The following is an 18,402-nucleotide window of genomic DNA, read 5'->3' as shown; positions in this document are numbered from 1 at the left end:
TTGTGAGAGCTTGATCCAACAGGCTGTTGTTTGGAGAGGCCCACAGGCCCACATATCCACCTAAACCTGGTTGGTCCAGCACTCCTTGAAGAACTCATGAACCAATTACATTTCAGTGCTGAGGTTCCACTATACAGTATATATTGTATATAATAAAATCGTAGGGATGCACCGTAAAATAGGTGTTAATAACTTTAAGATCTATTTATCATTCTGAAAGTCTGGAATCAAAAATTAAAAAAGGACATTCTTTTTATTAATCAAATAAACAATGAAGCATGTCTTTCCTGTGCACCAGTGGTGCCAGAACACTTATGTAAACAGTAAAAGATATCACCAACAAACTTTGTAAGAGATAAGTTGAAACCTAAACATGTTACATAAAATCACTGAACTTATCCCTAGACAAAATATTAAACTTCAAATTGGAAAATATATATCTCTTTATTACCAAAATAAATCTTGGAATGAATGCTTGTAATGGTGAACTAAATATAGGGCATATTAGACTGTCCCAATCTTCAAAAGTTGCCACTTTTCATTTTCATTTTTAGAAAGTTACTTGCCCCCCCTCCCTTGGTTCTATTCATCCAATTTAATAATATTCAGGGATAGCACACTTCTAGAATTTTTGCATAATATAAAACACCTTAGAGTATATGAATACTGTACCTGGAAACTTTATCTAAAATATTTAAAAAATCACATAAAAATATTTTAAAATAATCTATAATTAGTATATTGTACTTACAAATGCATGACATTTTTCTACTTTACATTCTAGTGGTTTTTATTGCCATAATATATGCATATATCACTTTGTGCAAGGATATTTCAATTACAAAATATTAAATTATTTAAATGATGTATACAGTCCACCCAACAACACTATATGAATATTATCCCCAACAATTACTTACAATACTCAATGTTGACAAAATTACACATCTTTGAATAAACTTTATAAACAAATTCCTTAAAACCAACCCAGCAAGCCAGTGGCTAGGCGAATAACACAGTATAACATGGCAAATAAGCCAAAGTAAGCAAAGGACCCCTTCACTCTATTTTTGGGATCTGAAAACAAAAAATTATCCATTAAAACAATTGTTTTAAAACAAACATTTATTGAAATACTGTACTCACAAAAAACAAAAATCAGTGCTAAATGTAATGAAATGCCTCTTTCTGGTAGCTCCCAAATGCTGCATCCTGGAACCTTTCATTCTTTGGAACACACACCAGGCCTCAACAAACCCATGAGACCTACCAGATACCAGGTCCATAACCTAGCCCCCTTAAAGATGCAAATGGGAGCATAAAAATCTGAGATCACAACAGAACTAAGAGAAAATGGAGCACTCCAAACAACCAAACAGTTGGTTGGTTGGAGTGCTCTAAAACCACCAACTGCTTAGGAACATTTATAACCCCAATTTTACCCACATAAACACTCAGTGTTGCGGCTAAATCATTCCTCTTGTGCTCGCTCAACACTAAATGAGAGCTCAATAACCCAGAAGCACAGCTAGCCAGCCCACTCATTCATGGTCCTTTCTGGACCACTCTGCTCTACAGGGAACTCTCTTACTGTCTTCAAATAAGTGGTGTTGGCCAACCTTGTGGATGTGCTAATACATATTCTAATGTTCCAGGTAAATGAATCAATACCTGCTCAAAAGCACCAAACAACACTGATACAAGATGGTGTCATCCCAATTGACTTGATAATGATCTTTACAGACCAAAATTTTATCGTCTCATCTTCTGGTATGAGGTTTAGTCTTCATATTTCAGCCACATTATTGTGACTCATCATCTGCAAGGTGGTCCAAATGTGATAAAGTGTTCAGGTATCCGTCCCTCCACTTCACTCACTGAAGCATACAATGAAAAGCCTGACAAATAACTGAGCTGGCTAGCCCTGAGGACGATGCCTAAAATGTCCCTGCAGGATAATGGTGGTTTGAGAAACAAAGTTTCAGCTCTGGAAGGTCAAATACAGGAATTATGCAAGGATAAGGAACACAAGGATAGGGAAATTAAAAGGAAAAATCCTGAAGGAAAATAAAGTATTAAAAAATCTTGTAGTTGAATCAAGTCGACATTAGTGAACATGATAAGTTAGGCAAGGAAATTCAACTGGGAAAAAGAGCTTTCATCAGGAAAGATGGAGGAGGTTACACAGGATATAAGAATTGCAAGAAGGATATGTAGCTAACCCATGCACAAGTGGCCAGAAAGGAACAGTAGAAGCAGTTAAGGAAGTGACTGAGCAACCACAGGAATCTATAAGACCTCGACCTTAATCTTTCAGCAGAGAGTGAACACAAAGTGTACTATGGATAAACCAAGATAGTCCAACAAAGCATGAACCAGGAACCTGTCAATATTATGCATGGGGGTATATGTAAATATGGGCTATCAGGAAGAAGTAATGGAACATGCAAGTATAAACACCCAAGAAAGTCCAGAAATATTATAAATACAGGTACATGTTGCTCTGAAAATTGCAAATTTTTTTCACCTAAAACTGTACAAATCCATTAAACATAAAGGAATGTTTTAACAGAGATTGCCAAGCATTTCCTATAAAATCAAAAGAATGCCATTATGATTATAGCAACATCCATACATACCACAGAGATTTTTTGCTAACAGAAAGAGGGAAAATAATAACAAGAAATGTCAAAACTCTACCATCAACTCTGTCAAATACCTGGTCCCGATAGTAGTCGGGTTCCAGCAGTAGTCGGGTCCCAGTAGTACTAGTTGTCGGGTTCGTTCTCGACACACAATTGAGAATTCCAGGTTCGATCCCAGATCACAACCCAATTGAAGTTCAGACATGCATACACAATAACTGTGCAACCAGTCTCAAATCCAAGAGGAAAATTCAGCAAATTCAATTTGAATAATATACAGATAAATTGGGAACAAATAAACCAAGACCTCACAGAAATATGCTGGGAAAGACAGTTAGATAATGCAAACTTAAACCAAATGCCTTGAGAAAACAGGCACACTACCAGTAGAAATATGCACAACTCACATACCACCAAGGAGAAAGAGAAAAAGATGCAAACTGGAATAAGAACAGCGTTCACTCTATAGGCAACAAAATGAAATCTCAGAACATCTCAAACTCTCCACTCTACCCCAAGGATGACAAGGAAGGCGATGTAGAGAAATAGAAACAAATGGAGCTAAAGTTGCAAGACTAATATAAAATCCAGGAGAGGCAAAGAGAACAAAAGGCCTTAAGTGAAAGAGGAAGCCAACATGCTTTTTCTACTATGCAAAATCTAGAATAAAAATACATCTAGCATTGTGCCCTTGAGCAAGGGTGATGGAACCTTCACAGATGACAACAAAGAAATAAGTGAAATACTATTTAGGCTACAGTCTGTTCAGTGAACTCCTGAACACAATGAAGATCAATGATCCAAATGATTTCTTTATGAATGTGATATGTACTACCATTTAACCACATGTCAGATGTCACCCTAACCTCACTTGACTTTGAAGTAGCCATAGACAGCATGCCCATGCAATCTGCACCCAGACTCTTGGAATTCTACAGTATATTAATCAAGAATTGCAAAAAACCACCATCACCGGCCCTAAATATCTTTTGAAGATAGAGCCTAGATACACATGTTATCCTCAACATACTTCAAGAACAGAGAACGCACCATTTCACAAAGGAGGAAATAAAGCAGCTGCAAAAAATGATAGACCAATAGCTCTAACATCACACATCATAAAAATCTTTGAAAGAGCCAAGAACTAAGATCACAAACACATACAATCACAGTGTCTACATGACCATGGAAAACATGGCTTCAGAACAGAGCACTTCTGCCTCTCACAAGTGCTGGACAACTATGACAACCTTAGATGCCGTCAGAGACAAGTAAAACGATGATGTAATATACACAGATTTCGCAAAAGCTTTAGACAACTGTGACAATGGCATTATTAAACCCAAAATGTGCACAAAAGGAATTAATGGCCAAGTAGGGAGGTGGATTTTTAATTTCCTAATGAACAGAACCCAGAATGAAATAAGTCAACAAAGTAAAGTCTGGATCATCCACCACGCAAAACTCACTCACTCAAGATACTGTGCTTGCTCCAGTACTTTTTTTTCATCCTCATATCAGACCATAGCCAAGTATACAAACTATAGTACTGTATCATACTTTGCAGATGACACTAAGATCTGCAAAGAGTAGACAATATAGAGGATGCATCAAACCTCCAATCTGATGTCAACCAGGTCTTTCACTGGGCCTCGGAAAATAACGTTTAATGAAAATAAGTTCCACATACTGTACTGCACTATGAAAAAATGAATATATCAAAATAGAAACCACATACATATTGTATAAAATGCAGTCAAATCAAATTGAAGGAAAATGCAATATAAAAGATTAGGGAGTAATCGTGTCGGAAGATCTTATTGCCATTGCTGACTTGGAGAGTGTGCAAAGTTTATTTGCTGCTAAAATCTACTCAATAAAACACCTAAATTATTAGGACTGCTTAAAATATTTAAATCTGCATTCCCTTGATTGCAGGTAGGAAAGTTACATAATAATTAACACTTGGAAAATACTAGGACTGCTTCTAAATCTGCACAGGGAAATAACATCACATGAAACTAGGAGGCATGGCAGGATGTGCAGAATAGCTCTGTTGAAAAGTAGAGGTGCAATAGGTACACAGTGAGAACTATCAACATCAAAGGTCGAAGACTTTTCAACACGTTCCCTCGACACATAACGGGCCTAACTGGCTAACCTCTCACAGTGTTCAAAAGAGAACTTGATAAACACCTTCAAAAGATACTTGATCAACTAGACTGTGATTCGTACATCAGGCTGCGAGAAGCTGCACCAAACAGCTTGGCTGACCAGGTTCGACTTAAGTAACCTGGTCAGAGATCGGGGTCATGGGAACGTTGATCCTCGGAATCATCGAAAGGCACCAAAAGGAAAAGTAACCAGTATGTCATTAATCCAATATTCCAATTATCTCAAATTTATAGTTACCCCAGTTATATTATGGTGAAGTTTATAAGTTATATTATTTTATTTTCAATATAGTTGATTAACTACACTGATAATAGTGTATAGTTAATCAATTATATTATTAATATAACAAAGAATTTCCAAGTTCACTTCTCTTTCCATTATTGCTTTGATGATATACTGAATTGTCAATTGGGGCATATTTCTTTCAACAATATCTAATTCTGCTGAGAATGTGGTGGTAGGAAGCTGGTAGTTAGTGTTGGGAGAGAGAAGGGTGGTGACCATGCTAGTGGTGTTTATGACACAATCAACATAGTGCCAGCTTCGTTGGTGGTTGTGGTGGACACAAGTATTTTCCTGGTGTCAACTGAAGCAAATCTTCTTCCACAAGCTACTGAATGTGATGAAAATAATGATATTATCTTTACTCATTGTAGTGCTAGTAATGATCATTGAGTGTGTTGGTGTTAATAGTTTGTGATTATGACATGGCTTGCACAATGATCATGGTTGAAATAATTGTATGAAGTGAAACAAATTTTGTGCCACAATGTACTATATTTGATGAAAATAATGTACTTGTGTGGGTTTTATCCATCATACAATTGTGAAAATGTGTGTGGCATCAACATACCTCCTGTGTAGTAACCCAGAGCATAAACAATACGTCCAATACACCAGACGGCTCCTCCAGTAGCACTCACTATGGGGTTGTAGAGACCTCCCAAAAGTAAAAGAAACAGGAACTGTGGATAATTCTCAAGTCTGAAATAAGAAATATTTGAATTATTACTCTATTTAAAATCCAGTAATGCACTTAAGTAATCCAGTACTTAAGGACCCATCCATGTAAGAAAGAATACAAAAACTATGTGAGCAGCTATGATGGCAGGCCATCATCAATCCCCAGCCTTGGTCCTTAACCCCCGTGCTGCTCAGCTATTAATACCCTTCGACACCGCCAGGCGCAATAAATACAAAAATTCTAATTTTTTTCGTCTTATAAAAGTGTTTATTGGTGTTCTCTGATCACAGGAAAAATAATAACAAAATCGTAGGCGACATATTTTGGCCCCAATAGGGTGGGGAAGTCTGGCAAAATTGAGGTATTGACAGACTAGGCATCCTGTGGCGGTCTGCTCCACTCACGGGAGTCACCACAAAGATATTATTATGACTTAATTATTTCAATGTGTCTGATTGATTTTTTCTCTGTTTTTGCAGTAATGTTATTCAATAGTGTGTAGTGTGATATATTTATAAAATAAAATGTGCGAAAATAACTGTACAACTAAGCTGATATGGTGGGTCAAGACCTCAATAATTGAGGTCGCCAACACAGTCAGTTGACGCTCCCTCCCTCACTCACAAACATTCCTCCTCCCACAATACTGTTTGTGCTGTTTTTACACTATATACACACATTATATATAAATATTTACATGTTTTATTCGCCATAACTGTACAAGTAAGCTGCATGGTGTCCAAACAACATAGTGGTCATAAAAAACCAGCGTTGAATGTAATGAAGCGCCATTTTCTGGGTGAGACCCGGAGGCTCCCCAGAGCTTACTAGGCTGATATGCTAATGTCAGACTTTGGCATCAGTCATGTGAATGGAGTTCTGTGGGCCAACTGGGGACCACGAGCCAGAACCTGGCCCCCTCAGAGAGGCATGGGGAGCAATGACCAATAGAAACCCCCATGTGATTGGAAGCATTCTATGTCTGCCATCGACTGCGTCAGGCACCCAGAAAGGTAAGCATCCTAAAACAAACCCCTATTCTAGTGAAAATTTTGCTACCAAAAGCTGAACAAGTGGATAGAACTCCCCCTAAAAGAAACGAGCAAACGAGCATGACATCACACGTCGCCGCGCCGCTGTCTGTGCAGCTCTCCCCTCCCCGGGAGGGGGGAAGGGGATGCCCCCAGACCTCCTCGCTGGCTATCCACCTTTCAGTTCTGAGGCTGGATGTCAAAACACGCAAAAAAAAACGCCGACCGGAGGGAGTGAGGGATGCCAGGGAGCCTCCGGGTCTCACCCAGAAAATGGATGTTTCATTACATTCAACGCTGGTTTTCTGGGGAAAGCCCCTTCGGCTCCCCGGAGCAAAGCTAACTACCCGGAGCTAACTTAACGGAGATAAGGAAAAAGTAGAGGGACTTAACCAGGAGGCAGTCGCTGCTCACTTCCTCAACTCAAAGGCGAGACAACTGGCTGCAACCGCCAACCCAACGCGACAAAAGCCTGACTAGGCCCATGAACATTCACGAGATATCGAGCAGCAAAGACCCTGTTCGACCACCAAAACCCCCCGCCCGAATGTCAGACCAGGACATGTTGCCAAAGACAGCAGCAAGAGCAGCAAACTTGCCAACATCATGGGCACGGGGATGGACCGCAAGCTGGCTAGACTTAACACTTTATGCGGATCAGGACATAACCTGGAGTCCTGTTTGCCTAACCGCTTTCGCAATGTGGTCATAAAATGATGTCCTCAAAAAAATATTTGTATAAAATTCAATTTTAATCCGATTTACTTTGGGTTTGTTTCAAACTGCGCACCATGAGGTTCTCTTTCTCACCACTAGGCTGCATGGTACAATAAGTTCATGAAAGGTGTGGACCACTTCGATCAAATGGTATTACCATTTTACCAGGAAAACTCACAAGTGGACCAAAAAGATAACGTTTTATTTCCTGCAAATGGCATTGCATAATGCCTTTGTTTTGTACCAATACAACACAACTGATCAAAAAAAGCTAACATTGCTACAGTTCCACGAGGTGGCAATTTGGGCCCTATTGCGCTGGGACCCGGAAGATTGGCCTCAAACAGCAACAGTATCTCAACACTTGCGGCACGCTCCAGACATAAATCATGACACAGGCCCTGCCTATGCTGACACCATGCAAACTCCCGGACCATCTGGTGTGAGGCGGCCTTTGTTCACTTCAACACCTCAAGCTGAAGCAGCAACCGAATCAGAACCCGAGATGTCTGGCATACTGCCATTTGAGGAGACGGTTTTGTCAGATGACTCTGACTCCGACTCAAATGTTGAACCTTCAGCGATTCAGTTGATTCTGAAAATCACATGAACTACAAACTGAAACGAGTATTTTGATACCAGAATGAACACTGTATCACATAAACTGCCTTAAGTAGCCTCGAACCTTCATAGATTTTTTTTTGGGTGTAGCGTGTGTCTGCAGGAGTGTCCCAAACGGGTTGCAGGTGGGTGACTTTAGCCGTTTATACTGGTAATGCTTCCCCCATATCATGTATTATATGCATATGTCTGTTTAGGGAATTTTATTCCGATCAATGTACAACCAAAAATAACTGTGTGCAACAAGTATAAACTTGACAAACATAACAACAGTAAAAACATTTTGTGTGTGTTTGACGCTCACTGATATGTTCCAGCGTTGTTTTATATTTGGCGCTATTCTATCTTACGCTTTGTTGATCTTTTTTACATACGGGCTCATAGAACATTCTGTTGCAAACACATTGGCACAAAAATGAATGACGTACATAGAATAATAATGTCAGGACAGTGAAATAAGTATAAACTTTCAAAGCGCCATATCGCACATGTGTCGTCGCGTCACCAATACCGGGTAACAGTTCCGCCACTTCCCACACTCTTGTGGGTGGGCCGCGACCATTATTCTACGTTTATATTCATATCACCGTGTTGGGAATTTCATTGCGAGTCCATTGATACTAAAATTAACGCTGTAGGACAAGTGTGGAGGTGATAACAATCCCAAGAGTAAAAACATTTTGTTGCTGTTGGGCGCTCACGGCGAGTCACCTACTTAGGTTTTCACTTGGTGCTGGTATCCCTATACCTTTCGTGACATTTTTTACTGATGTTCTTCTAGAGAATTTTATTGCGAACACGTTGGTACCAAAATGAAATACGTAGCTCGAGAACTAAGGTCAGGAGAGTAAAAAGAGTATACACATTTTTATTTTGACGCTTAAGCGACAAAAAAGCCGCGCGCACATACCGCTTTTTTTTTAACCTTAGCTGGGCAGGCGAAAGTGTTTATAACCCTGTGGACGACCTGGGAGACCCGCACCCACGAACAGGGAAAAAGGGAAACCGGATCAACCCAAAGCGCGTCCCCGGACACAAAAGCCATGGCGCGCAAATAACGCCGGAGGGCTGCAACCGGACACAAAACATTTTGCACCCCCAGCCTAACCAACCAAGGATTAACAACCCAAGGACCCCTCCGGAAAGCAGCAGTCTCATTCTTTGCCAGAAAAGAAGGAGACAGCTGCAAATGAACAAACCTATCACCACAACTGAAGGAGCAGAAAGCCCTGCACCGGAGGAGAGCATGAAGCTCACCGACTCGACCCCCAGAGGCTAATACCAACAGGAAAAGAGCCTTCGAGAAACAATCCTGAACCGAAGGGGCTACAACAAACCGAGGAGAAGAAAGAAAAAAAGAGCACACTGTCCAAAGACCAGGATGGCTCAGGCGGCGCATGAGCAGGCCTGAGGTGAAACAACGAATGAGACAGCTTGCGAACCAGTGCAGACATTACATCAATACTGAAAGCAAGCTGAAGCGGCTCTGCCAGTGCCGCCCGATATGAGGCGACAGTGTTAGGCATAAGATGACGGTCCTGGAACCACCAAGAGAGATAGGACACCACCACCCTAACAGAAAGGGAAGTATAACTACAAAGACGCAAAAAGAACCGGAAGAAAAAAAAATAGTTTTCCTGGCAAAAGAGAGCCAGGAAACTTCATACTGCCGCCAAGACGAAGCCCACAGGTGGGACACTAACAAGGAAGCCACCTGATCACCATAGAGATAATGATAAACTCAAATAAAAAATACCATACGCGAAGACTCGAGGAGAAGACCAAACCAAGCACGTGATGTGGTGGTTCAATCTGCTGGAAGAGGCGGAGCTATGGGAAAACCTCCGGGTTCGGACACCGAGCAAGCAGCGCCTGAAATCACGGCTGGGCTGGCAACCACGGGGCTAAGAGGACAACTCACTCCTGGTAAGTCTCCAAGCAAGCCAGGACCTGGAGCAACAGCTGAACCGGGGAAAAGAGGTACAGGAACCCCCACCTCGACCAGTCCTGCCGAAAGGCATCGACCCTGACAGCCTTGCAGTCTGGGAAGGGCGCCACATACAGGGAAAGGCGGTGCGACCACGCCGTCGCGAAGAGGTCCATCTCGGAATGTCCGAACGTCCGGCAAAGCCAACAGAAGGAGTCGGTGTCGACCGTCCATTCCGTAGACGGGGAACAAAATGAGACAGGCCGTCGGCCAAGACATTGGACACTCCCCGCACGTGAACCGCCAGGAGAGCCAAACCCCGAGAACTCAGCAGATGAGTCACCCAAAGCAATCAGCGCCAAAGAGCCAAGGACCACATCAAACCCCCTCGGTTCAAGCAATGAACCACCAGGGAGCAGTTCGAATGGAGCCGGATTGTCGACCTGCCTGCGGGTCATCAGACATGGGACGGCAACTAGTCGAAGCAGCCTGAATATAGTGCGCCACAGCTAAAGGCGCAAAAAGCTGAGGAAAAGGCGAAGACAACCTAAAAGCCAGGGCCCAGGCCGATTTCAGAGAGGAGGCAAGCACCGCCTGCCGACATGCAAGCCGGGAAGCCTAAAACAGCTCAACCATATCCCGCAAGATTGGCTCAAACTGCTTCAACAAGGCAGCCGACGTGCGAGCCGCCGAGCCAAAGGCACCGGACCCCAGAACGGCCCTGAGCACCCCCCACATCCTCCCCAAGCCCGTCGCGAAGACAGCTCCAGGAGGGAAAAGAAGCGCAAGGCCAAAGCCAAGAGGCCCCGGGTGTGCAAATCCTCAGCCACCTGTGCAGCCGAAATGGAGGGAACCTGCACATGGAGCTGCAGAACGCCAACATCCCGGGGGAAGGGCAGGAGCAAACAAGGACTCATTGAGGTGTTTTCCCACAGGAAAACCTGAACCGCTGTCGAAACCTCGCACCACTCAAGCGTGCAGGAACGACAGAAAGAATGCCAAGACTCCAAAGCGAATACAAGACAGTCCGCCAGTCAGGACGACTCTGGAACCTCGTAATGGACCCAAAAAGAGAACGAAGTCCCAAACTTGAAAGACGACGGATCCATCACCGAGGCATAATCCGGGTCATGCAGGAGGTAAGCCGCCAGGGCCGCCCGCACCACAGACAGTTGGATGCGGGAAGCCGAAAACCTCTGGAAAGACGGAACCGACGCACCCGAGGGAACACTGAACCAAACCCGGGCATGGGCAGACACCAAATCCAACTCGTATGCAGAGGGGGAAAAAAGAGAACCCCACTCCTTGTAACAATAAGTCCCGCTCCAAGGGTAGAAAAACCCAAGCGGGGTCCAGCGGTGCCCAAGGGCCCCCAAGTCAGCTCCTCCCCAGCCCCAGGATCCCCCTCCTCGTGACCCGGGGCCGAGTCATCCCCCAGAGCACTGGCCCCTAAAGAAAAGGCCATCTAAACCCTGCCCCGACTCCGAAACCCTCAGACGCTTCAGAACCAGAAGCAGGGGAGGGGGGTCCAGAACGAACCACAACAGGGGGAAGGATGAGGGGGCACGGACTGAACCAAGGTCGAAGCGACCCCCAGCCCCCAAGTATGGGTCCCTATAGGCAAAACGGGGCAGCCTCAGGGCATCTGGGTAAGCAACCATCCGGATGCCCCGAGTGTAGAAATCTCGTACAATTCTATAGGAGATTTCCAGGGCCAAAGGGGTAAACCAAGCAAGACATCCAAGCACTGGGAATGCTACGCCGGACCTAAAAGTAGGCCGATACAGCCTGGCCTGGTTACATGGTTGTGAAGGCCAACCTCGGTGCACTGAATGGAAGCCCACAAACCATCTGTGCACCCCACTAGCCAAAGTTGATGTTGGCGTTCTTGACCCAACTCGGGTCAAGATGGAAGCCAAGTGACCCCTGACTCACCCTAGGCGAGGACCACTACAAGCAAGGAGGACCTCTAAGGGAGTGACTGCCAAACAATCCAGAGAGGATAACTCTGGCAATGCAAGAGCAGTGCTAGGGAGCACACAGGGAAGGTAACCCTGAGCACATACAGCTCCAAACACTTTCAAAGACAGGCTCGCACTACACTACAGTGTACAGGAAAAGCCACCAAGAACAACCACCACAGCACTTGGCTAGACAGAGGAGCCAGTTCAGAAGAAAGATGACACAGGAACCACTACATTAGCGACAGAACTGATGGCTCAGATCCTAGCAGGCGGTGAACTACTTCCCCCTTTCCCCATATGAGCAGGGAAGATGGGAACAACAAGCTCACGGCAATTTTAAAAGAATTTGTTCGTTTGTTTACAGTTTGATATGGAAGAATTTGTTTATTTGTTTGATAGGGAAGAGGCACTTAACTTCAGACTAGTGTCACTGACAAGCATCCCCTACAAAGGATAAGCATAGCAAAACACCTAGAGAGTATTAGGTATGTAAAGAAACAAGCAGCTTGAGGAAAGACAGGTAGTCACAATAACATGGTTGAAGATATGAAGAACAAACCACACATCAGAACATGAAAAACAACGATGTTTTGGTCTGTCCTAGCCCACTAGCTCACACAAGACTTGATAATGGTCCAGGATGGACCACAACGTCATCATTTCTTCATCTTCTGGTGTGTGGTTTGGGCATCACAACTTGAGGGAAGGAAAATTATGCCTAACACACCTAACATTACTGCAGATTTATGATAAAATAACAAAATACAACAGAATACAGAAGGATGAGCAGACTGCATAATGCTAATGAATGCCAAATATGTAAATACAGTACTTATGTAATTATCCAAATGTTTATTGTTGGATATCTATCATATTAACATGTGTAATTGTTATACTGTACATAGGCAGATGTTTTGGTGAGTTGTATTCTTCTAAATAATACAAGAATACTTCTTTCTTTTAACCCTTAAACTGCGCATGGGGTGTATATATACGCCATGAGTAACATGTCCCACCGTGCGCATGGCGTATATATATACGCCATAGGGTGCCAGGCACGATAAATGTCCCGCGGCTACACGGGGTTCACATCAGCTTCCTCAGGGCTCTTGTAAACAGACGCCGTGTTTAAAAAAAATCGTGGGCAAAATTCTCCGGTGTGAGAGCCACAGTACTGTTGGAGCAACCAAGGCTGGTGCACGCAGCATGAGCTAACAGCATTGCTGTTCAGCTTGTGACCACAGCATCACCTAAAAATGTCAACATAAATATGTAACTGCTATTATTTATTTATTTATTTATTTATATACAAGAAAGTACATTGGGGGTTAAGAGAGAACATACAGTTTGAGTTGAAATTACAATCTTGTAAAGCCACTAGCACGCATAGCGTTTTGGGCAAGTCCTTAAACTAACAGAGTTTTAGATATATAAGAGTAAAATTGATAAAAAGTGTTTAACAGGTACTTTACAGCTTTACTTTACAAGTACAGATGATTTTAAGTAGGATAATTACAGTAAAATTGTCAAAAAAAAAAATGTTTACAGGTACAATGCAAGAATTTCTGACAAAAGCAGATCAGAACAATACACAGTAATAACAATACATAATAATGAACAAGGAATCTTAAGTACAATTAAGAAAACATCTCAGGGTTATACATTGGATCACTGAAGCACAATATGAGGATCATTACAAGGAATAATGCAGTAGAATATGCACTAAATACAACACCATGATAACAGATGATCTAAGATCACAATGTGAAGAATATGGCTTAGGTACAAAGAATGGGGGATTGGGTAGCACTAGAAACAGTGTGAAGATGAAGCTCTAGGTAGAAGACTATGAAGATGAAATTAGATACTTTTGGTTTTATTTTTGAATAAGGCAAAAGTTGGACAGCTTTTCAGTTCATTGGGGAGTGAGTTCCATAGACTAGGTCCCTTTATTTGCATAGTGTGTTTACCCAAATTTAGTTTGACTCTAGGGATATCAGAGATATTTATGTCTGGTGTGGTGATTATGTGTTCTATTACATCTGTCCAGGAAGAGTTTCAGAACAGGGTTTGCACGTAAAAAAAACCAGCGTTGAATGTAATGAAACGCCATTTTCTGGGTGAGTCCCGGAGGCTCCCCGGAGCTATCCCAGGCTGATATGCTAATGTCAGACTTTGGCATCAGTCATGTGTATGGAGTTCTTAGGCCTACCGGGGACCACGGCCAGAACCGGGCCCCCCTCAGAGAGGCAAGGGGAGCAATGGCCTATAGAAGCCCCCGTGTAGTTGGAAGCATTCTATGTCTGCCATCGACCGGAACAGGCACCCAGAAAGGTAAGCGCCCCAAAACAAACCCCTATTCTGGTTAAAATTGCTACCTAAAACCGAACTAGTGGATAGAACTCCCCAACCGAAAACAAGCAAACTAGTGTGACGTCACATACTGCCGCGCCGCTGTCTGCGCAGCTCCCCCCTCCCCGGGAGGGGGAAGGGGGAGCCCCAGACCCCCCGCGCCGGCTACCCACACCTCAGTTCTTGAGGCTGGATGTCAAAAACGCGAAAAACCGCCGACCGGAGGGAGGGAGGAATGCCGGGGAGCCTCCGGGACTCACCCAGAAAATGGCGTTTCATTACATTCAACGCTGGTTTTCTGGGGGGAGCCCCGTCGGCTTCCCCGGAGCTAACTACCCACAGACAGAAAAAGAGGGACTTACCCAGGAGGCGGTCGTCGCTCACCCCTCAACTCGAAGCCGAGACAACTGGCTGCAACCGCCGACCCAAAGCAACACAGGCCCGACGAGGCCCAGGGACATTCACAAGGTAACGAGCAGCCAGGACCCTGTTCGACCGCCAAATCCCCGCGCCCGAATATCAGACCAAGACATATTCCCAAAGACGGCAGCAAGAGCCGCGAACTTGCGAACGTCATGGGCACGGGGATAGACCGCAGGCTGGCTGGACCTAATAACCTGCGGACGACCTGAGAGACCCGAACCCGCGAACAGGGAAGAAGGGAAACCGGATCAACCCACAGCGCGTCCCCGGACACAGAAGCTGTGGCGCGCAAATAACGGCGAAGCGCCGCAACCGGACACAAAACATGATGCACCCCCGGCCTGACCAACCAAGCATCAACCACCCATGGACCCCTCCGGAACGCAGCAGTCTCATTCTTCGCCAGAAAAGAAGGAGACGGCTGCAAACGAACAAAACTATCACCACGACCAAAAGAGCAGAAACCCCTGCGCCGGAGGAGAGCATGAAGCTCCCCTACCCGACCCCCAGAGGCCAAAGCCAACAAGAAAAGTGCCTTGGAAAAACAATCCTGGACCGAAGGGGCCACAACGAAACGAGGAGATGAAAGGAAAGCGAGCACTCTGTCCAAAGACCAGGACGGCTCAGGCGACGCATGAGCAGGCCGGAGGTGAAACAATGCACGAGACAGCTTGCGAAACGGCGCAGACGTAACATCGATACCGAAAGCAAGCTGAAGCGGCTCCGCCAGCGCCGCACGATACGAAGCGACAGTGTTAGGCATAAGATGACGGTCCTGAAACAACCACGAGAGGAAGGACAAGACCACCCGAACAGACAAAGAGCTAACACGACGAAGACGCAAAAAGAAACGGAAGGACCGCCAGGAAACTTCATACTGCCGCCGAGAAGAAGCCCTCAGGTGGGACACCAACAAGGAGGCCACCTGATCACCATAGAGATGATGATAGACTCGAGTCAAAAAAACCATACGCGAAGACTCGAGGAGAAGATCGAACCAGCTACGTGACGTACCGGCCCGATCTGCTGAAAGAGGCGGAGCCGCGGGAAAAACCCTCGGGTTCGGACACCGAGCAACCAGCACCTGAAACCAAGCAAACTTCTAAAGCTGAACCCCAGAGACGTGTACACTCACGGGGACCTAGCAGGGGGCGCCACCGAGGAGAACAGTGGAAGGGCAAAAACAAACTGAATAAAATGACAGAACCCCCCACCAGGCAAAAACAAAAAGAAAAACAAAACCCCGCAAGAGGACAGCGAACCCCAAGGAACAGAGCCGGCCGCGATGTCGGGAATTACAAGCTGAGCAGCACCCTGCGCCCCTACCAGTGCAAACTGCCTCTTACCTGCCGGTAACAAGGGAGAACAGAACACCCAAGAGCCCAACAGGCGGCCCGAAAAACCGAAAGGTAAAACGGACCAGCAGAGGCAGACCCCGAGTAGCCTGTGGAAGGTGGCCCCAAGCCCCAAGGGCAGTACTTACAGGGCACCTAGGGAAGGCAGCCCTAGGCGCATGCAGCCCGAGTACTGAAGATAACTCCTGGCTCTCGCACCCACAAAACTAACACCACACACAAAGCACAGTGCAGTAGCGACACCGGAGCCAGAGCACACGACCATCGCCTATAGCATCAGCCTCAAGAACCGAGGTGTGGGTAGCCGGCGCGGGGGGTCTGGGGCTCCCCCTTCCCCTCCCGGGGAGGGGGGAGCTGCGCAGACAGCGGCGCGGCAGTATGTGACGTCACACTAGTTTGCTTGTTTTCGGTTGGGGAGTTCTATCCACTAGTTCGGTTTTAGGTAGCAATTTTAACCAGAATAGGGGTTTGTTTTGGGGCGCTTACCTTTCTGGGTGCCTGTTCCGGTCGATGGCAGACATAGAATGCTTCCAACTACACGGGGGCTTCTATAGGCCATTGCTCCCCTTGCCTCTCTGAGGGGGCCCGGTTCTGGCCGTGGTCCCCGGTAGGCCTAAGAACTCCATACACATGACTGATGCCAAAGTCTGACATTAGCATATCAGCCTGGGATAGCTCCGGGGAGCCGACGGGGCTCCCCCCAGAAAAGGGTTTAATAAATGTAATAGGCACAAGAGAATGTATGGAGTGAATTTATGTTTAGCATGTTTAGGGATTTAAACAGGGGAGCTGTGTGTTGTCTGAAAGCAGAGTTTGTTATTATCCTGATAGCAGATTTCTGCTGGGTGATGATGGGCTTGAGGTAGTTTGCAGAGGTTGAACCCCAAGCACAGATACCATAAGTAAGATATGGATAGATAAGTACATAATAGAGTGAGAGGAGAGCAGAGTAGGGTACATAATATCTGATCTTAGAGAGTATACCAACAGTTTTAGAAACCATTTTAGTTATGTGTTGAATGTGGGTGCTGAAGTTGAGTCTCTTGTCTAGGTATAGGCAAAAGAACTTTCCATCATTTTTATTGCTAATGTTTACATTATCTATCTGAAGCTGAATTGCATTTGTTGATTTGCTTCCAAATAAGATGTAGTAGGTCTTTTCTATGTTTAGTGTAAGTTTGTTGGTTGACATCCACAAGTGGACTTTTTTTTAGTTAATTGTTTACAACATTATTTAATATGAATGAGTTGGGGTTAGAGTAGATGAGAGTAGTATCATTAGCAAACAAAATTGGTTTAAGCATGTTAGAGACATTAGGCAGATCATTGATGTATATAAGAAATAGGAGAGGTCCTAGGATGCTGCCTTGTGGCACCCCTACGGTTTGTAGTAGAGTAGGAGAGGTTACGTCATTGATGGCCCCATATTGGTGTCTGTCACTAAGATAGGATCGGATATAGTTTAGGGCAAGGCCGCGGATTCCATAATGTTGGAGTTTAAGTAAGAGGTAGTTATGGTTAACAGTATCAAAAGCCTTTCTCAGGTCAGAGTCCAATTGGAAACTCACTTTTGTCAAGGGCCGAGTAGATTAAGTCAAGCAGACTAACAATTGCATCATTGGTACTCTTTTTGGAAGCGGAAGCCCAACTGACAGGGACTTAGTATATTGAATTTTACGAGATAGGAGTAGAGCTATTTGTAAAAAAAATTTTCATATATTTTTTATAATAAAGGTAGATTTGATATGGGTCTGTAATTATTTATGTCTGCCATGTTACCTCCTTTATGAACTGGTGTTACTCTTTTTTTTTAAGGATGTCAGAGAAGGTATGACATTCTAGAGATTTATTGAACAGCAATGCTATGGGAAGTGCAAGGGCATGGGAGGCACTCTTGTATACCATGGATGGTATTTCACTAATGTTCCCAGCTTTGGATTTTAGTGAGTGTATGATGGACACAACCTCTGTAGGGCTGATCGGTGAGAGGAGAAGATAGTTTGGATAGCTACCTGAAAGATATGTGATAACATGTGTCTGGGTCTGTGGGATCTTTCGGGCAAGGTTAGCACCAATCGATGAAAAGAAGCTATTAAATTCAGTTGCTGTTTCAAGATCTGTTGTAGGTGTATAACCATTCTTGGAGATTTTTATCTTGTTATGTGAATGTTGTTTAGCTCCTAGAATGTTAGAGATGGCTCTCCATGTGCTTTTCATGTTGCCTTTTG

General features: G+C 44.4%; 1 protein-coding gene across 1 annotated transcript in view; it reads right to left on the bottom strand.

Moving 5' to 3' along the window:
* Positions 1 to 239: 239 nt before the first annotated feature.
* Positions 240 to 18,402, bottom strand: part of LOC123757267 (glutathione S-transferase 3, mitochondrial) — a 37,653-nt gene continuing 19,490 nt past the window's right edge. The window contains exons 4-5 of the mRNA XM_045740802.2: positions 5,674 to 5,804; positions 240 to 1,077 (exon numbers count right to left, since the gene is read on the bottom strand). Coding sequence (XP_045596758.1) covers positions 977 to 1,077; positions 5,674 to 5,804 — 232 coding nt within the window. The 3' untranslated portion in view covers positions 240 to 976. The remainder of the gene's footprint in view (positions 1,078 to 5,673; positions 5,805 to 18,402) is intronic.

This window comes from Procambarus clarkii, chromosome 33, assembly GCF_040958095.1.
Source record: "Procambarus clarkii isolate CNS0578487 chromosome 33, FALCON_Pclarkii_2.0, whole genome shotgun sequence".
NCBI lineage: Eukaryota > Metazoa > Arthropoda > Malacostraca > Decapoda > Cambaridae > Procambarus > Procambarus clarkii.
The sequence above is the reverse complement of the archived record's forward strand: the minus strand, read 5'-3'. Positions and strand labels throughout refer to the sequence as shown.